The sequence below is a fragment of the Scardinius erythrophthalmus genome, assembly GCF_964197995.2.
Source record: "Scardinius erythrophthalmus genome assembly, chromosome: 22".
In the NCBI taxonomy this organism is placed as follows: Eukaryota; Metazoa; Chordata; class Actinopteri; order Cypriniformes; family Leuciscidae; genus Scardinius; species Scardinius erythrophthalmus.
In genome coordinates this window covers 22,783,055-22,800,860 of record NC_138242.1, presented here as the reverse complement: position 1 = coordinate 22,800,860, position 17,806 = coordinate 22,783,055, and the positions used below count along the sequence as shown (strand labels likewise).

The 17,806-nt window shown below is 37.4% G+C and overlaps 1 protein-coding gene across 4 annotated transcripts; it reads left to right on the top strand.

Moving 5' to 3' along the window:
- Positions 1 to 471: 471 nt before the first annotated feature.
- Positions 472 to 17,283, top strand: map7d2b (MAP7 domain containing 2b). Of its 4 annotated transcripts, none has more exons than XM_081352551.1 (16): positions 472 to 686; positions 1,980 to 2,048; positions 2,419 to 2,582; positions 6,218 to 6,320; positions 9,375 to 9,470; positions 9,593 to 9,723; positions 10,885 to 11,006; positions 11,104 to 11,324; positions 11,555 to 11,687; positions 11,775 to 11,955; positions 12,885 to 12,989; positions 13,495 to 13,542; positions 13,634 to 13,712; positions 14,055 to 14,172; positions 14,287 to 14,522; positions 16,014 to 16,742. In XM_081352551.1, the coding sequence occupies exons 1-15, from the start codon at positions 659 to 661 to the stop codon at positions 14,513 to 14,515; spliced, it is 1,827 nt and encodes a 608-aa protein (XP_081208677.1). In that variant the 5' UTR covers positions 472 to 658; the 3' UTR covers positions 14,516 to 14,522; positions 16,014 to 16,742. The 4 variants fall into 4 exon arrangements, with proteins under 4 accessions (XP_081208677.1, XP_081208676.1, XP_081208678.1 ...); XM_081352550.1 differs by having other exon boundaries at positions 481 to 686; positions 9,569 to 9,723; XM_081352552.1 differs by lacking the exons at positions 472 to 686; positions 1,980 to 2,048; positions 2,419 to 2,582 and adding an exon at positions 7,387 to 7,476 and having other exon boundaries at positions 5,947 to 6,320; positions 9,569 to 9,723; positions 16,014 to 17,283.
- The last annotated feature ends 523 nt before the right edge of the window (positions 17,284 to 17,806 follow it).

Below are 17,806 nucleotides of genomic sequence, written 5' to 3'. Positions count from 1 at the left end.
CTGAAATTGTCCATTGCTGAAATTCTACAAACCAGCCTTTTTCCCCACACTTAAATTCATGAAATAGGCTGTTGGTGATCTGATTGTGCACATTTTGGATGCATATACATAGTCCAGACATAATCTAGGCATATATTTGCATATTTTGAGCAGTCTTTACAATGCAACTGGTCAATTATAAGACGATTGCCATTTTGTTAGTTGGTTAAATGGCATCTTGAATTTGCTTTTGATGTTCTATGAAGTATGCAATAGGTATATATTTCTAGGCAGATTGAATTAAACGTCTCTAGGGAAAATAAATGGGAAATATCTGCCCTGTGCGCAGCTGCCGAGCTTTCCATATATAGCGCAATGTAAACTATGACGTAATGCGTTGCCCCTGGGCGCATTGCTTACGCGCGCGTGCGCTCGGCACGCGGCGATTGGTCGAGCGTGTTGTAATTTATTAGAACCTCGCGCTCTTGTGGCTCTGCCTTCAGCCTTCACTGGTGATATCTGGTCGAAGACCGTGATGAGGTTTGGATGAATAAAACTTGAGGTGAACTGTGTTTTCCGTCGCGTTTTGATTTTTCCACTAAATAGTGATAATTGAGTGTGTGGGGTCGGAATGTCATCTGGATATTAACCGTCGAATACACCAAAAGAAAAACCGGTAATGGCCACAATTTTGGAAAACCTGACAGGTACGTTATGTTATATTGTCATGCTTTAAATGATATGCCTCACCCAGATATGACAGTATTGAGGAACGGATTACTGGGGAAACGAGCATTTTGAGCTGTTGTCATGGAAACTGCTGAGGTGAGAGCAGGATGGGGAACCAAAGACTGACCTGTCCAGGTGAATAGTGACACCCTTATGAAAAGCAAATAGACGTTTTTGCGAACCATATATATGTATACATATACCCAATCTGGTATATATATACCGAGAGAGAGAGAGAGAGAGAGAAATCATAGCTCACACATGTATGTATGTGTGTGTGTGTGTATGAATCATGTATGTATACATGTATGAATGTATGCATATGTATATATCATATATATATATATATACATGCATTCATACATGTATACATACATATAATAAATGGGTGTGTGAGTGTCTATATATCATAGGGAAAACCTGTAGGGCTAGTTGTCACTGTTTACGCCAGTAAATAGCCTACTTTTCAGCATTGGTTAAATTTCAGTTTCTACACATACCTTAAAGTCTTGGCTGCAAAAATCAATTGAAGATTTACCCAGGGAAGAAAATATGCAGTTCATTAAAAACACATTGATCTTTTGTGACAACATGCCCCAATAGAAGGACATGCTGTCACATTACATGGGGTAAGTTGGTACCTGCCCTTAGGCAGGTAGGCTTTACAGCTAAATTTAAACAGTAAAACAATCAAGCAAAAATATCAAACCATTGTTTTAGCCAACAACATTTTTAATTAATATATTCATTGCATGTGTTTAAAACAGCCCAGAAGTGATTTGAAACCAACATACAATATCACCGCTGTAGAAAACACATATGTGTAATTGCTCGACAGCCCTTGTGACAACCAGCTGTGGTCTCCACTTTAAGCTATTTATATCTATTTGTCTAACAGACAGGTCAGAATAAATGTGTTTGATGTTGGGTTTATTGATTTTCAGGCATGCTTTGTACCTCCTACATTTAAATTCGGATTCTTGTAATGATATTATAATAGTCTTAAAGAATTTTTCCTCAGCTGTACGAAATGGGCTTAAGATTTTAAGCTAAAAATCACGTTTGTGTTCGCCTTGAGCATTTTGTCTTTGCGTATATCTGCATACCATTACACAATTAAAGCCAGCCCACTGTTTTAGTGCTTGTAACTGGGCCATAACCACCATAGATATTGAGGGGGGCTTGAATATTTGGTTACATCCTTGGCTTGGGTCATGATGTGTTCACTGTTTTTGTGCATTTTAACATTTAACGTCTTTTCGCACTCAAAGATGGAGGCTCGAAAAAGGACAGAATTCGACTGGCCAAAGAAAGAAGAGAGGAGAAAGACAGAAGCCAAGGTTAGCTGCAAGTCTTTAATTAAACAGTCTGTCCTACTAAGATTCAGATATGAACAAAGAAACATGAACGTATATATTCCTTTCAGAATTGCCTAGAACATCTTGCCTGCTTTAGAACTACTTTTAATTCCTACATGGATTTTGTGACAATCTGGTGGATAAATTAAAGGAGGGGGTTATTTCAGGGCAATAGACTACTACTCCATTCATCACTGAATCTGATGGCTCTTGAGTAGCAGAAGACTTCTGTAATGCCACTGAGTGCTTAGCAGAATGAATCAGTATTGTCAGCAAGTTGGGAAAGGCTTGGCCTTTCCTGTATCAGGGCAATCTATAGACTTATCCGTGTCCACCCCCACCGTTTTTCTAGCTGTGCGGGAGCGAGCTCTCTGGGAGAAGGAACAGCGTGCACAGCAGCAGTATGAACGCTCAGTGGTGGAGCGAGGGAGGCGACTAGAGGAGCAGCGGCAAAAGGAGATGCACCGTCGTTCGGCCGTGGAAGAGAAAAGGAGGCAGCGCATAGAGGAGGAAAAGGTCAGGGGTTACACTCTTTGGGGTATCTGCTCATTAGCACAGGCTTTTCATGCATATTATCTCTGCATCCTTTTATTTTAAAATAAAAAAAAATGATTATGCATGCGTTCATTTTTTTCTCCAGTTGGTTTAATCTTAAAGACGGAGTGTGTAATTTTGTAGCTATTAAAACATAATATTTAACACAGTATGTGGGATCAAAGGCAGCAGAAAGGGAATGACAAAAGTAATATATTCACTACTGTTAAAAATTAAGAAGTCAGTAAAGATATTTTTAAAAAGAAATTAATACATTTATTCAGTAAGGATGCATTATATTGATCAAACGTGACAGTAGTAACATTTATAAAAGTTTTCTTTTTTAAATAAATGCTGTCCTTTTGAACTTTCTATTCATCAAATAATTCTTAATCACGGTTTCCACAAATATATTAAGCAGCTCAATGTTTTTCAAAATTAATATGATCACCAAATCAGCATATTAAAATGATTTCTGAGGGATCGTGTGACACTGAAGACTGGAGTAATGATGCTGAAAATTCAGCTTTGCCATCGCTGGAATAAATTGCATTTTAAAATTTATTAAAATACAAAACAGTTATTTTCAATTGTAATAATATTACACAGTGTTACTGATTTTATTGTCTTGGTGAGGATAAGTGACTTCTTTCATAAACATAAAAAAAACATTGATCACAAAACAAAAACACACGCTCAACCAATGGCGTGAGTTTGGGGGTGGGACTGCCATTTTGGTTAATGGAAGATCCAGGAAGCATTTTGGAAATCTGTTTGGATACAATAATTATCTTTGCAAATCTGCTGGTGGCACAAAAATTACACACATCATCTTTTAGCCTGAGCCAAAATATCATTTTCTTAGGTGTAGCAAGTCATTTGATTCAAGATATTTGATATTTGTGATGGTGATACCATAAAGGTTGACATTTTTACTGGGCTGAGTGTGCTTTGATTAGATTTTAGAATAGTTTTTGTTATCTGTGCATAATTGTGTCTTTATTCTTGTCGAATTTAACCTCCTAGAGTTCCCACCTTTTGTGACATTGAGCTTTGTCTTAGCAGGAGAGTGAAGTCTTTGTTTATATTGATTGAAAACTAGCCACCCCCAGTCAGATGCTGCAATGATTGGTGACACTCGCTGGAGTGCTCAAATGACCTCACTGTTCCCGATATCCATCCTTAACTGACATATACAAATCAAATTACCCTAGAAAAACGTGGTGTGACATAGTAAGGACGTGTTTGAAGAAGCTAAAAGGAAACTCAGATGCAAAATACTGTATGGTGTCATTATGATGCCTACTATCAGAGACTGCAGTTAGGCAGTGCATCATTGTATGCAGGGTGTGGTGCTGTTTCTGTGTTCTGGGATGGTAGCATTATATTAGCATTCTGCACTATAATATCTAGTTTTACCGCAGATGACTCTTATCTGGGCCAGCTTTTGGATTTAAATTAAGTTTGACTCCTCGGTATCTGCAGTGGTATCAAATCTGTAGCAGTAGTTTGGCCTCTTTATGTCCACACAATATGCAGCATGAGGCGCCACCTAGTTTGGTTTACACGCAAAGTCATTCATCATTTTTTTTTTGCAGTCTTTTTCATCAGATTAATCAAATGATAAAAAATGAGATGTTAGAGGAGAATGTAAGATATATGAGGGGTTTGCATCACCCTAAAGGGATTTATTTTTTGTTAATGATTGTACATTATTACACTTGCTGATTATGAGGCTCTTTATGATGAAATCAAGTTATACGTTGTAATGGCTTTTTTTTCTTGTTTGTGTGTTTTTATAATCTGGATTTGGTTTTAGGTTATTTTACCATTTGCGAATTCAACCCCCCAAAAAATGAAAAATCTTTTTGGTCATTATTTACTCACCCTCATGTCTTTTCTGTGCGGCTTACTTTTGTGGAGCACAAAAGGTGGATCTTTGACAAATACCCTGCTTGCACTTTTCCTTATAATGAAAGTGAATAGGGACAGGATCTGTAAAGCTACAAAATGACAAAGAAGCACTATAAAATTACAATAAACGTGGTCCATACAATACATGCACTATATTTCTTCTGAAGTCATACGATAACTTTGTCTGAGGAAAAATGGTGTCTGCTGACAAATAGTGTTGGCATTTCATTTTTGTATAGGTCATATGACCTGAATAATTTCGGTCTGTTCATCACACAAAGCTATATCATATGGCTTCACACAACTTGGAATAAAGTGTACAAGTCATGCAGATTGCATGACCCTGTCCCAGAGTCTCAGTCTCCATTCACTTTCATTATATGGAAAAGAACGACCAGGATGTTCTGAGAAAATTCACTTTTTTACGTTTACAAAAGAAAGAACAACATTGGGGATTGGGATGACATGAGTGTGAGTAAATGATGACAGAATTTTAATTTTGAGTGAACCATCCATTGTGAAAAAGAAGTATACTTTAGCATAATATATAGTATAATATACTTTAAGAGAATATACTTAAGTGCAAACTGAATGTAATGTTTTCAGGCACTTTCTGCTTGTGAAAATGTATTGGAGTTTAATACTATATTAAATGCAATTAGTTTAACTTTATAGTGCTTTTTTGACTTGCGTATAACATTGTTAATAATTACTTTTGATGTATTAGAAATATTGTTAAAGTGTAGCCTACTGCCAAACTAATGTCATTTCTATCGAAACCTGTAGCCTATGTCATGTATATGTACATGTCATGTACTTTAAATTACTTTTTTTTTTTAAAGTGTTCTTAATTGTTTTGAGAAAGATATTAAAATATTATTTGCAAGTACAGTACTTGAATTACACTACAAGTGTACATTCAATACAATTAAGCACACTTCTTTTTCACAAGGGATCCTTTTGTAAAGTCTGCTACATCTTTATTATAAACAAAGAGGCTATCGTTTAACGATTATACAAAAGTATTTGAATTCCATTTGATCAATCGGAATGAATTACTCCACGCTATTTCACTGTTATAATTATATTGACAATGTGTTGTACTCCCCTGAATCTGGAAGGCTGTTTAATTGTGTAATTTTGTACGTGTAAATTTCAGTGTTTTGGGAAGGGTTATGCCCATTTATGCAAAATCGATCATAATGTGAAAATCAGATGGAGAAACAAGGTTATTCAGGTTAGAGGAAATGCAGAGAGATGGGGTAGATAGAGAGAGAGAATTTCAGGAAAATACAAATAGGCTTCCTTATTTTTACTGATTCAACCTGTGTCATTATAATACTCGGTCTGTGTGTGTCAGCTGCTGAGGGGGGAGGGTGTGGGTGGAGTTATGCATGGCAGTTCTCTCCTCCGTCTGGCTATACGCTCTCTTAGACACACAGTCACCTGGGAGGAGAGAGATACAAAGAGAGAGTCGCTGAGTGCAAGGGAGGGTGAGGGAGAGAGAGGCAGAAACAGAAGGCAAGGCCCTCGTCGTTTTGCTCGCACACATACAGGAAGGAAGAACAGGGACAGAGAGTCGGAGACGGATAGGAGAGGTGGTCGCCATGGAGCAACCAGCCTTATCCCCGTCCTCACGCCGCCGTAGCGACAGCTCGGTCAGAGAGTCTCTTTTCTTCCCTGTTTTGGAACGCAACGAACAGGAGCGACTAGAGGCCCTGATGCGACGTTCCTTGGAGCGGAACCTGCAAGTGGACCAGAGGCCGAAACGATGGACCTGGGGCGGACCTCCCGGAGCCTGCGAGGGTGAGTGTGCGTTTGCGAGGGTGTGGAGAGACCTCTCAGATGGAGAGATAGGAAAACAGGGTGTGGGAACTGCACTGCAGCCCTTTTGTTTTAAAACCGACTGCGATATTGACTGATACGAGAGCTGTGGGATGGAAATCAGACAGATGCAGCTGTTTTATGAGGGAGCTGCAGTGTCACACAGGCATCGAGCTGTTGCTGATCTCAAGGAGTCGCCCCAGTCGCAGAAAAACACTCTGCCTCAAGGTTAGCGCTGTCAGTGACTGATCAGAGACTCAAAGGCATTATAAATCATCCGTGCAAAAGCTCTGCCTGGGGGCAAGGGTCAATTTGGGCTGTTTTGGCTGGAGAACAAATACCATAAACTGTGCTGTCACTGTGCCTGCACGGGGCATATTAGACTGCGCAGCTGAAGGGCGTTTTGCTCTGTCACTGCCACGTTCTGACTTCAAACAATGCTTCCCTCCCCCCCAATGTTTCAATTACACAAACCTATAACTCTCCTAAGCAGTAGACCTGAGGCTCGGCTAAATCAAATCAACTCTAGGGAAAAAATGCTGCTTTTAAGACAGACAGACACGAAAGCACCACCCTGAATCTGTGGTGCATTCATAACTACATCATTTATTTATACTATCCAAGAGCAGAGCTCTAACCTGATCCTGAGTCAGATTGATAATATATCTGCATAACATGCATGTAACGCCTTATTTGCTTTGTGGGTAAGGGCAAACGTTTGAGAATGAGTTTGGTTGCCCTTGGAGAACATTAGGCTCTTTGATAACCTGATATCATTGCATTAGATGCATGCTCTGGGTTATTTCATCTGGCAGTGGTTCATATTACCATCCTGCTTTATTAGCAAAATCACTTTAAAAAAAAATAAAAAAAATGCTCCGCTGGAAATTATGCAGCTTCCCGTCAGAGAGAAACTGCTGACTGGGTATATCAGTATTTCACAGGGACACACTGTTATGATTCTCATAATATTCACTGTGAGCTTGTGAAATACTCTGTCGTGCTCATGCACCTGTGCTTTCTCTGCTTTGCATCACCTGCCGCACAGGTGATCCTAAGATCGCCCCACCCTCTCCTCCTGCTTCAGCCTCCTTAGCCAATGACCCCGCTCCTCCTCCTGCCAGCAAATCCAGGAACGGTACTGACTTCATGCTGCTTTATGTGTCATGCCCGTTCACTTCCATGAAGTTTGAGTCACAGTGATTCAGATGTTGTATTTGTGACGGTTTGCATGTGCATGAGATTTTACATAGGTGTAAGTTATTTGCGATCTAAGATCCACACTACTGTTTAAAAGTTTGGGGTCAGTGAGATTATTTGATGTTTTTGTAAGAAGTCTCTTATGCTCACCAAGGCTGCATTTATTTGATCAAAAATACAGTAAAAACAGTATTATTGCAAAATATTATTACTATTTAAAATAACTTTTTTTCTATTTTAAAATATAATTTATTCCTGTGATGGCAAGGCTGAATTTTCAGCAGCATTACTCCAGTGTCACATGATCTTTCAGAAATGCATTTATTATTATAATCAATGTTTAAAACAGCTTAACATCTTTGTGGAAACCATGATAATTTTTTTTCTTTGATGAATAGAATGATTTAAAGAACAGCATTTATTTGTCTTTAATGTAATTTTTGATCAATTTCATTCCTGATGTTACTGACACCAAGCTTTTGAACGGTAGTGTATATTGGCCTTGCCCATAGATGTATTTGATGCTCTGTTTTCTTGTTTATTTCTGTGGTGAGTTTTAGTATTGGTGCTTGCTAAGGCAAACATAACTATTGCTATTGTTCTGTATTGTAATGTATTAAATCATAATTTCTACGTAATCTGACTTAAAATTGTTGCCTGGCAGATGATAAAACAGGTGAAAAAAACCCTTTGACTTTGAATGAGGAATATGAGCGTATCTAGGGACAAGAATAACATAGTGTGTCGGCACTTTGGATTCACGCCAGTAAGAAACCACTCAAAACACCCTAGAGCAGTATGCTGAAAACTACTCAAAACCCTCAACTTCCGCATAGCAATATGCTAAAAATCAACCAAATAGCAATATGCTACTTTATATTAGCATATAAACATTTTGCTTTCACACTGTTTTATATTATATACTACTGTATATAGTATTTATATCGTCCTAAAGCCAAATTAAATTAAATAAATATCTGGAAAATATTAATGTCATGTAAAAAGAAAATCAGAAGAGAAACATTTTCGTTTTATTTCAAATATAGTAGTGTTAAAAAATCTTAGTGTATCCTTTCTGGTTCTACTCGCACTGCTCCGAGCGGGATTCAAACTGGCATGTCCGAGTGAGGTTTAGCCACATAACAGCACCCTGATGTTGACTTCATAAAATGTAAAAGTCTACTTGTAACCATCATAATACTCTTTGTGGTGAATGTGCATTTGTACGCTATATTTATGCTGCAGCGCCTTGGAAACACCCTATCATCAGGTTTTGCATGGTCAGGCACCTCCTTTGTATTTTGGAGTAGTTTTCTTTACTGTCTGTGTCTTTTTTTTTTTAAGGTGAATGTAAATGTTATATTAATGAGGAAATGAACATGTTTGGATTTAGAACCAATCATAGGTCCCATGGAGATTACATGCATCAGCTATGGAGACCGTCATATTCTTCCCCGCCCAGTAAGGGGTCCGGATGTACAGGAGAGGATGTGTAGTCTGGATCTGCCTTGAGCTGCATTGCACCCCCTAAAGAATGCGTAGGGGGTCTAATCTGTTGGCTCATTTTAAATGCAGCATCCGAGCTTAGCAAACATCCTAGTTTTGCCAATCTGTACAGAAATCTACCTCATATGAATATGAGCCTGCTGCTCTCCATGAAAGTCTTTGATCAGTGTAAATATTCATACCCAAATGGCCACTAATTATTAATCAGAAAGAAAGCCTCTGGCATTTATCTTCAAAATTAACTGTGATTGAATATCATTATCATTGTGTCTGATCGCTTGTGCCTGTGTTCTTTCTCCCTGGAACTATTCATAATATGTTTCACTGCAGTTCAAGATTTTATTATTCCGCCCGAGTCCCCAGACTCTCTACTGAGCAGACATCTCTCGTCCTCGTCCACTACTTTGCCCAATATGACAGAGAAAGGCAAGTTTTTTTGCATTAAGCTTCACTATTTAATTGTTTTCAATTTCTGCCCTGCCCCTATTTGATCCTTTGTCTTCCTATGACCTCTGGCCCCTCAGTGTCTTGTCTTTGTTCCCGAATAGCCTCCTCCAGCCCTCACAGGTCTCCTTACAAGGCTTCACCCAGTAGAGCCGAGCGGAAGAAGGGTAGCGCATCGTTTTGTGGACCATTGAATGACTCCAGAGGGGCAGCCACAACCCCGAAAACCCCTCAGGTCCGATCTGCATGGATGTGAACAACATTTAGTCAGATAGCTCAGAAATGTATTTGGTGCAAAGCACAGTGGGACACAGCCCACAGAGGAGCTGGTCTCCTAGCAACTACACTACTGAGATCTGTGCATGTCCAGGTCTGGTCGTGGATTTATAGCCATAGATTTTTCAACTAGGGGTCTGTGAATGTCCAGCAAGGCAGATATATGAAACATAAAATAAATACAAAGTTCTGTCATGAAACTCTAGATGGCGCAGGCTCATAGGTCCTTAACCCAATCCGCTTGCAATTACATCATTCTCTATAAGGCACAACTGATTGTTTCCCACTGTATTAGTAGCCAATGAGCTTACTGATCAACTTTCAGATTCTTGCCTGTATACTGGTGTGGGTATGACGTCACTTTTTTAGGTCAACCGGCAGTTAGCATCACACTGGTTTATTCTGCCAAGACCAAACGCATTAACATTGTTATACTCATTACCATTCTAACTAAGAGAGTTGTGATGGCAGAAATACATATTTTTTAAATCATACATTAATTATGTCTAGAAGGTAAAAGTCATTGATAATGGTGAATACTATCGTCACTATTATTAGTAAAATTTATTACGCTTTACAATTCGTTAAAGGGATGGTTTACTCAAAAATTAAGATTCTGTCATCATTTACTAACCTTCATCCTGTTCCAAACCTCTATGACTTTCTTTGTTTCTCATAGATATCTCCTTTTATGTTCTGCAGAAGAAAGAAAGTCACAAACATTTTATATCAACATAAGGGTAGAATTTTCATTTTTGGGAGAACGTTTGATGCATTAGTAATTGCGAATAAGCAATACGTTTGCTGCATTTATTAATGTTAATGCTAGTTTATACTGTACATATAAAAATGCATTTTATGTTATTTCAAGTATAAATTAGCTAATGTACAGGTATATGATTTAACCATGAACAATAGTACAGTTATAAATGAACTTCCTAGTAAAATAGATGCTACAAATTGTTGTTGATTTTCAGTGCAGGATACCAAATATTATGAAATTGATGAAATTGAAATCTACATTTTTGGGTTGGCTAAGAGACTACGATTATCTTTGTGTCTTTGTTAGAACAGTAAATTGGACAAATATATAATTCTGGTGTCTGTTTTGGGTGTTTAGACTGAGAAAACAGAAAAGAGCATCGCCCAAACCTTAGCCGACTCATCTATGAAAAAACTTGAGTCTCCAACAACACCCACCCGAAGTTCTTCTACCCAAAAGAACCCCAGTACACCAAAAAGGTTTGTTTTTTTGTACCAAATCATTTACTTGTTGTCATTGTTTATTTAAAGACTGTAGGCAGAGTGTATATTTTTTGCCTATACATTTGTAATTCAGATCAAGGTCCTGTAAGAGCCGCATCCAGTCCCCGGCCTCCCCGGGTCAATACCCCCCTTCCCCGATGAGGCACAGAGCCACCACACCAAGTTTAGAGAGCAAGAGGTGGGAAGGAGAAGAGAAAGGGATGCTGGAGAGTAAAGGCAGCACTCTAGAGAGAAAGACCTCCAAAGCAGAGAGAATCCCAAAATCTACAAGCAAGGAATTTGGACACAATGCAGGTAATATCTTTTTCAGGGATTCCAAGACAACTTTTATAATTTTTGTCTTTTAAGTGTATGCTCTAATATTTATATTTTATTTCGACCAAAGCAACACACACTCTGTCATCATTTACTCACCCACATCTAGTTACAAATCCATATGTATTTCTTTCTTCTGCTTTAAAAGCTGTTCTAATGGGATCTCAATCACGCGACGTGGACTAAGTGCCTCCTGTCTTGTGTTTCAGAGTCTCCAGTGACTCCCACTGGGAAAGCAGGAACCACTGATGCAGAGGAGGCCTCCAGGCTGCTGGCAGAGAGACGACGCCTGGCCAGAGTACAGAAGGAGCAGGAAGAAAAGCAACGACTGGAAGAGGAGAGGTAGAGATATTGTGTGTCTCTAGGGTCTGTGTGTCACATTAATGTGTTTGCTGCTGTATTATATTTTATCTTCTCCATGAATCTCAGGCTCAGGGCTGAGGAGCTCCAGAGGCAGCAGGAAGAGGAGAGACAGCGGCAGGTGCAGGCAGCTCGACAGGCGGAGGAGAAAAGACAGAGACAGGAGGAGGAGCGCTGCCAGAGAGAGCAGGAGGACAGACACCAAAAGGAACAACGTTGGAAGGATCTCCAGGATGAGCTGGAGAAACAGGTCAGAGGGATTATATTATATTATTTAAAAAAAACAATCACTCACTATTCAAACAGTGGGGTCCAAAAGTCTGAGACCACTGATGAAAATTTATTAGATACATCTTTAATATAATAATGTTTTATATATTTTTTATAATATAATATAAAATATGTTAGGGCTGTCAAAAGATTAATCACGATTAATCGCATCCAAAATAAAAGTTTGTGTTTACATAATATATGTGTGTGTACTCTGTATAATTATTTTGTATATATAAATACACACACATGCATGTATATATTTAAGAAATATTTGCATACATATACTGTATATATTTATATATAATTTATATTATATATAAATATATATTTTTTATATAGAAATTACACATTTTTCTTAAATATATACAAGCATGTGTGTGTATTTATATATACAAATTTAATTATGCACAGTACACACACATATATTATTTAAACAAACTTTTATTTTGGATGCGATTAATCGCGATTAATCTTTTGACAGCCCTAAAATATATACATATAATATATTTTTTAGTTTTCATTTAATAAATTATTTTAAATTAAATAATTTATTATATTATATGATATTATATATTTAAAATGTTTTGAAAAATAAAATAATCTATTATATTTTCTGCACTGGTCTCAGATTTTTGAACCTCACTGTTCGAACAAACTATTTTTTTTATAATATAACATACATTTAATAGATTTTTTATTTCATGCATTTTTATTATAAAAATATATCATTTCTAAAAAAAAATGTACACAGAAATAAAACTGACTCATCAAGACACATTTAGCATACTCACCCATCCAGTCACTTACTCAAACACGTGCAGCACCAATCTGTCTTCTGTAGCTGTGGATATCTGTACGGATGAATGTGATATAGTTGGAAATGTGATGTGTCATAATGTCTGGCAGAGGGAGGAAGCCGTGCAGCGCGTTCATAGAGAGGCCGAACGGAAGAGGCAGGAGCGAGAGCTTCTGAAAATTCAGGAGGAGCAGGAAAGACTGCAAAGGAAGAAGGTTCTTTTCTTTTCTGTCCGTTTACATTAATAATCAAGAAATCAATGGAAAATATAACAACACTATAACAATGATTATGCAATGTGAAGTATATTATGAGAAGAAAAGTTTAGTGGTAAGTAATTATGAAGTGGTAAACTCTAAGGGCTACTTTTCTATGCACAGATTTATTTCTTAATTAAAGCTTAATTCAAACTTTAGAGAGTGTGCAACAGAGCAGTTGAATCCGGGTCTGCATGTGTAGTCAAAATGAAAGTGTTTGCAACCCATTGGAGTTTCGTCAAAAGGCATATTCAAAGTGTATAGAAATTAGTCACTTTTGATTTCATGTTGACCAGCTCATACTGGATAGTGCTTTATAATGTTTTCCACTACTTATTTTGGGTCAATGAAAATAATTCACATATCAATTGTTTATTTATTTATGTTTAGTAATTTTTCACATTAAGTTATTTTTGATTTACTATATGACAAGTCAATTCAGTCTGCATCTGATTTTTGACAGCGTATTGAGGAGATTATGAAAAGGACAAGAAAACCAGATGGAGAAAAGGTAAATTAATTCTATGCAGGCCAATTGCATTATCAAATAACATCGATTTACTGACTGTAGCAAATAAAACTGCATGTCATGTTATGGACAGAAAGAAGAGGCGCAGATGGAAGTCCCATCCCCCATTTCTGTTTCCCAGTCTATCTCACCATCTCCCTTGGAAACTAGAGGTATTGACTCATCATATGACCCGTATCACTATACAGATCTACAGTGGGCACGTAGCAACACTTAACTTTCCTTTCCACTGTGTAAAAGCATCAGTCCTTGTAATTCACTGCAACATACACACTCATTAATCTGTTTCTTGTTGCTGAGTGACTCAGCATGTGGAAAATCTATATTGTTTATATAAAAAATGAAAGAGTGCCATCAAGTGGTGTAATTAAGAACTGAAATTAGCGTTTAGCCTCTTCCACAAAAACATAATGTCGGTATTCTGGTAAAATGCGGCATTATTATTATTATTTCATTTTTATTGTATATTAAACTACTTTAATCTTGCACAACAGTGATTAACAATCCACCAAAGGCAACATCTGAATCTCCAATCATATGCCTTCAGCCACTGGAGGCAAAGAGCAGCGGGGTGGATGATCTCTCTGATGGGGTCCAGTCCATGGATGTCAGGTTAGCCTTCAACAAAGTGTTATTTCAGAGAAAATAGGTCCGATTATAGCCTGCTTACCACATCGATAAAATATTGGCAGTCCCTGTAACGAACCAAAATACGTTTCCTTGCAGCCCTGTGTCCAGAGATTCCCCCGTCAGCGAGATCTCACAGAACAGCATGAGTTCTGTGGCTTTGGGCGACATCCTCGTTCTGACCGGGCAGGTCTCGCATCCCAAAATGTCTGCTGCTCCAGCTTTTGGTGACTGCAACAAGAACCTGATCCAGGATTGCAGTAGCGCTGCTATTGACTCATCACTTTTCCAGAGTCTTAGACCGAGCTCAGACAAGCTCAACATCTAATATAAAGGTGATTGCTGAAAACTACAGATTTTTCTTCTTTTTAAAAAATAAATACATTTGTTTTTAATAAAATAAATGAACTAATAGATATCAGCATGATTTCCCAGTTCATTGGTTCCATTAAGGATTGCCAACATTTTTTGCATTACAAGTTTTCAGAAATGTATGTAAATATGCAAATGAGGAATTATCTAATTAAACATGCTCTAATTTGTATACATTTCCAGAGCATAATTCTGAACAGTGTATAAAGCCAGGTTTGTTGACCTATTTGACAGAGGGAATTTTGGATATTTTTTGAAAATACAGTCAACAGCCAATTTTTTTGGAATAAATTAAAGGCGTATGACCATAATTTTATCTATCCAGAATATAGATAAAAGTTGGTGTAGGCCTATGTAAGTGCTAAAAAATCATTTTGAGAAAACTGCTTTTAACGATAAAGATATGTATTGTAAGTGAAATCTACAAATAGATAAAGTGTAATAAAATAAACACTTAAAATGTGTATTTTAGATGATTTTGTGCACTAGTCTAAAACAAAATGTTATGATAAGCCAAATAGATCAAAAATGACCAGTGTAGGAAACCTATGTTTCTGCCTGTAGTGTCTTAAAGAAATAGTTCACCCAAAAATGGAAGTTCTACCATCATTTACTCACCTCATGTCATGTCTTCCTTCTGTGGAACACAAAATAATCCGTTCATGAGATGAATCATTCTGACTAGTTTTGTGAACCTGAGCAATGGATTCATTATGGGGCAAATTTTAAACCTGCTTTTAGCCTCTTAACATCCTTGATGTGTCATTAAGGATGTTAGTCGGGTGAATCTGACTGCAGTAGATGTGAAAGATATGAATAAAAATTATGTTATTTCAGCCAGCGCTCATACCTGTATTTACATCCTGTTTTCGGTCGAAGTCCATAGTAATCGATTGTTGAGTTCACACGCATAGGTTTAGTTACCTATGATCACGCGCGTGAACTTGACAATCGATTACTATGGACTTCGACCGAAAACAGGATGTAAATACAGGTATGAGCGCTGGCTGAAATAACATAATTTTTATTCATATCTTTCACATCTACTGCAGTCAGATTCACCCGTGATCACTCTGAAGGAATCACTCACATGACCTGTGCACTTGTAATGACACATCAAGGATGTTAAGAGGCTAAAAGCTGGTTTAAAACTTGCCCCATTGAAGCCAACAGGGTGCAAATTTTAAAAAGAGGATAACATGGTGTAGGCAACACCGATTTTTGACGTTGTTCTCTGTACTGACAGCACTCCAAATGTACAAAAAAATGAGCTCAATGTTAAAATTGACCGGAGTTCTCCTTTAAAAAGATTCTCATTCAATTGGCCATTTTCATTCTTCAAAAAAGTCAAGCGAGTTTAAAGAGCACGAAGGTGATCAAATGAGGAACAGAATATTCATTTTTGCGTAAACTATCCCTTTAACCACCTCATATTGTTGTCTTTTCTGTTTTAGACACTATTGAAGCACGGGGCTGGACTGAACTGATGTACTGGAGTGGAGCTGAAAAATGAGAGCGGCCCTTTGTGCCTCAGCATCTTCATGAGAGCCTGAATATCCTCTTGAACAGGAGAATAAGGACTGAATGTCAAACCATGTGTTAATAGCAATGAAAAGACACCCTGACGGTTGATTCCCCACACATAAAATAAAGTTTTGCCTGCTCCTCGTAGATATTATATTTCACACCATTTCACCGTAGTATCACCAGACAAAGCAACTGTATTAGCGCAGTCCTAGTGGTCGTCTTAGTCCTGTCAAACACCTGTAGCATTGATGAGTGATACACCGTGACAATTGTAGCAGCTCCATTGTGTAATTTGTTTTATTTTGGGTTGCATAAATGACCGGCAAACCGAGCAGTTGTGTGCTGAGTCTGATAATTGTGCTGTATTAAATGGCTGGGGTTTGCAAGCAGTAAATTGTGTAAATCCATGACTTCTGCAATTCAAGCTTTGTAGTCTGAAAGTGGATCCGAATAGATGTAAAGTGTGAAATTATTCTATCATAACACTGTTATACTGGCATTAATGTATTATTAGTCGGCAGTTAGAAGTTATGGGGACGTATGCAGAAAAAATAAATGTCATTTATTGTGTAAAAGCTTAAAAAGGGAATTAAAAGTGCACAATTCCATTGTGTTAAATAGCATAGTGCTTTTAATTCTTCATGGACTTTTTCTGTATTGTTTTATTACATGACATTATTGCACACAGCTCTATTCAGATCAAGAAAACCAAGCAACCACAAAACAGCAACACAAATCAACGTAATTCAGCATCCCACAACTGTACAGTAGTGGCTAAAAATATCTGTACTTGCTGAATATGTGAACACTGTTTACCATCTTGTATACTCAGGGTGCTAGTGAGCTTTGCATGTGAGCTCATTTTTGATGTTTGGTGGTCATCTCAATGGCATCATGATGCTGTTGTGTAGAACTTCTGAGGCACTGGATTGCTTCGGGATCAATAAGGAACCAATTTCTTGAAAGATGTAAGTTTCTATCTATCTGTCTATCTATCTATCTATCTGTCTGTCTATCTATCTATCATTACAAGACTTGGGATTTGGAATGATTACATTTTCGTTTATACTGAGAGTGATGGGTTACTACTGAAATTCAGCACTTCATAATGAAATTTGAGAAAAGGTGCATGAATCCGCTGCTTTGAAGTTGCCGAACCCTGAGATACTGACATAACAATAAAACATGTATCACACCATGAGCTCTCCTTGTTCACAATTTATATAGTTTTGCTGGTTTAAAGTATCTATGTGCTTGCATTATTCCTGCATGAACAGTAGAACAGACATGGCTTGTTGTCACACATGTTATGTCAGAGAATATTTGGTAATATATGAAGAAATTTGGCACAAAAAATATATTTCCAAATTGCTCAGGAAAAATTTACACCGTTTATTAAACACTTTTACCACTAGTGGGGCGTGTTGTCACAGTTGACGATATAATTAGGCTAATATATATTGTACTAAACAATGGTTTGGTTTTTTTGTACATTACCTTTTACATTGTTTCATGAATCATTTTGTTGAATACTTTACTGTTTATATTTATACAAAAAATGATAATATTAAAATATTTCTATAAATAAGTTTAAAAATATGAATGGGTATAATGTATATACAGTATGTTTTTCATTAAAGGGATAAAACTAAAATCCTGTCATCATTTACTCACCCTCAAGTTGTTCCAAACCCGTTGAACACAAAAGAAGATATTTTGA

Bases quoted from the DNA above. Each gene is read 5' to 3' on its own strand.
- map7d2b (XM_081352550.1), top strand. From the start codon at position 659: ATGGCCACAATTTTGGAAAACCTGACAG. The intron at 9,471-9,568 runs GCAAGTTTTTTT...CTGGCCCCTCAG, and splicing joins GCCCAATATGACAGAGAAAG to TGTCTTGTCTTTGTTCCCGA. The intron at 11,688-11,774 runs GTAGAGATATTG...CATGAATCTCAG, and splicing joins CAACGACTGGAAGAGGAGAG to GCTCAGGGCTGAGGAGCTCC.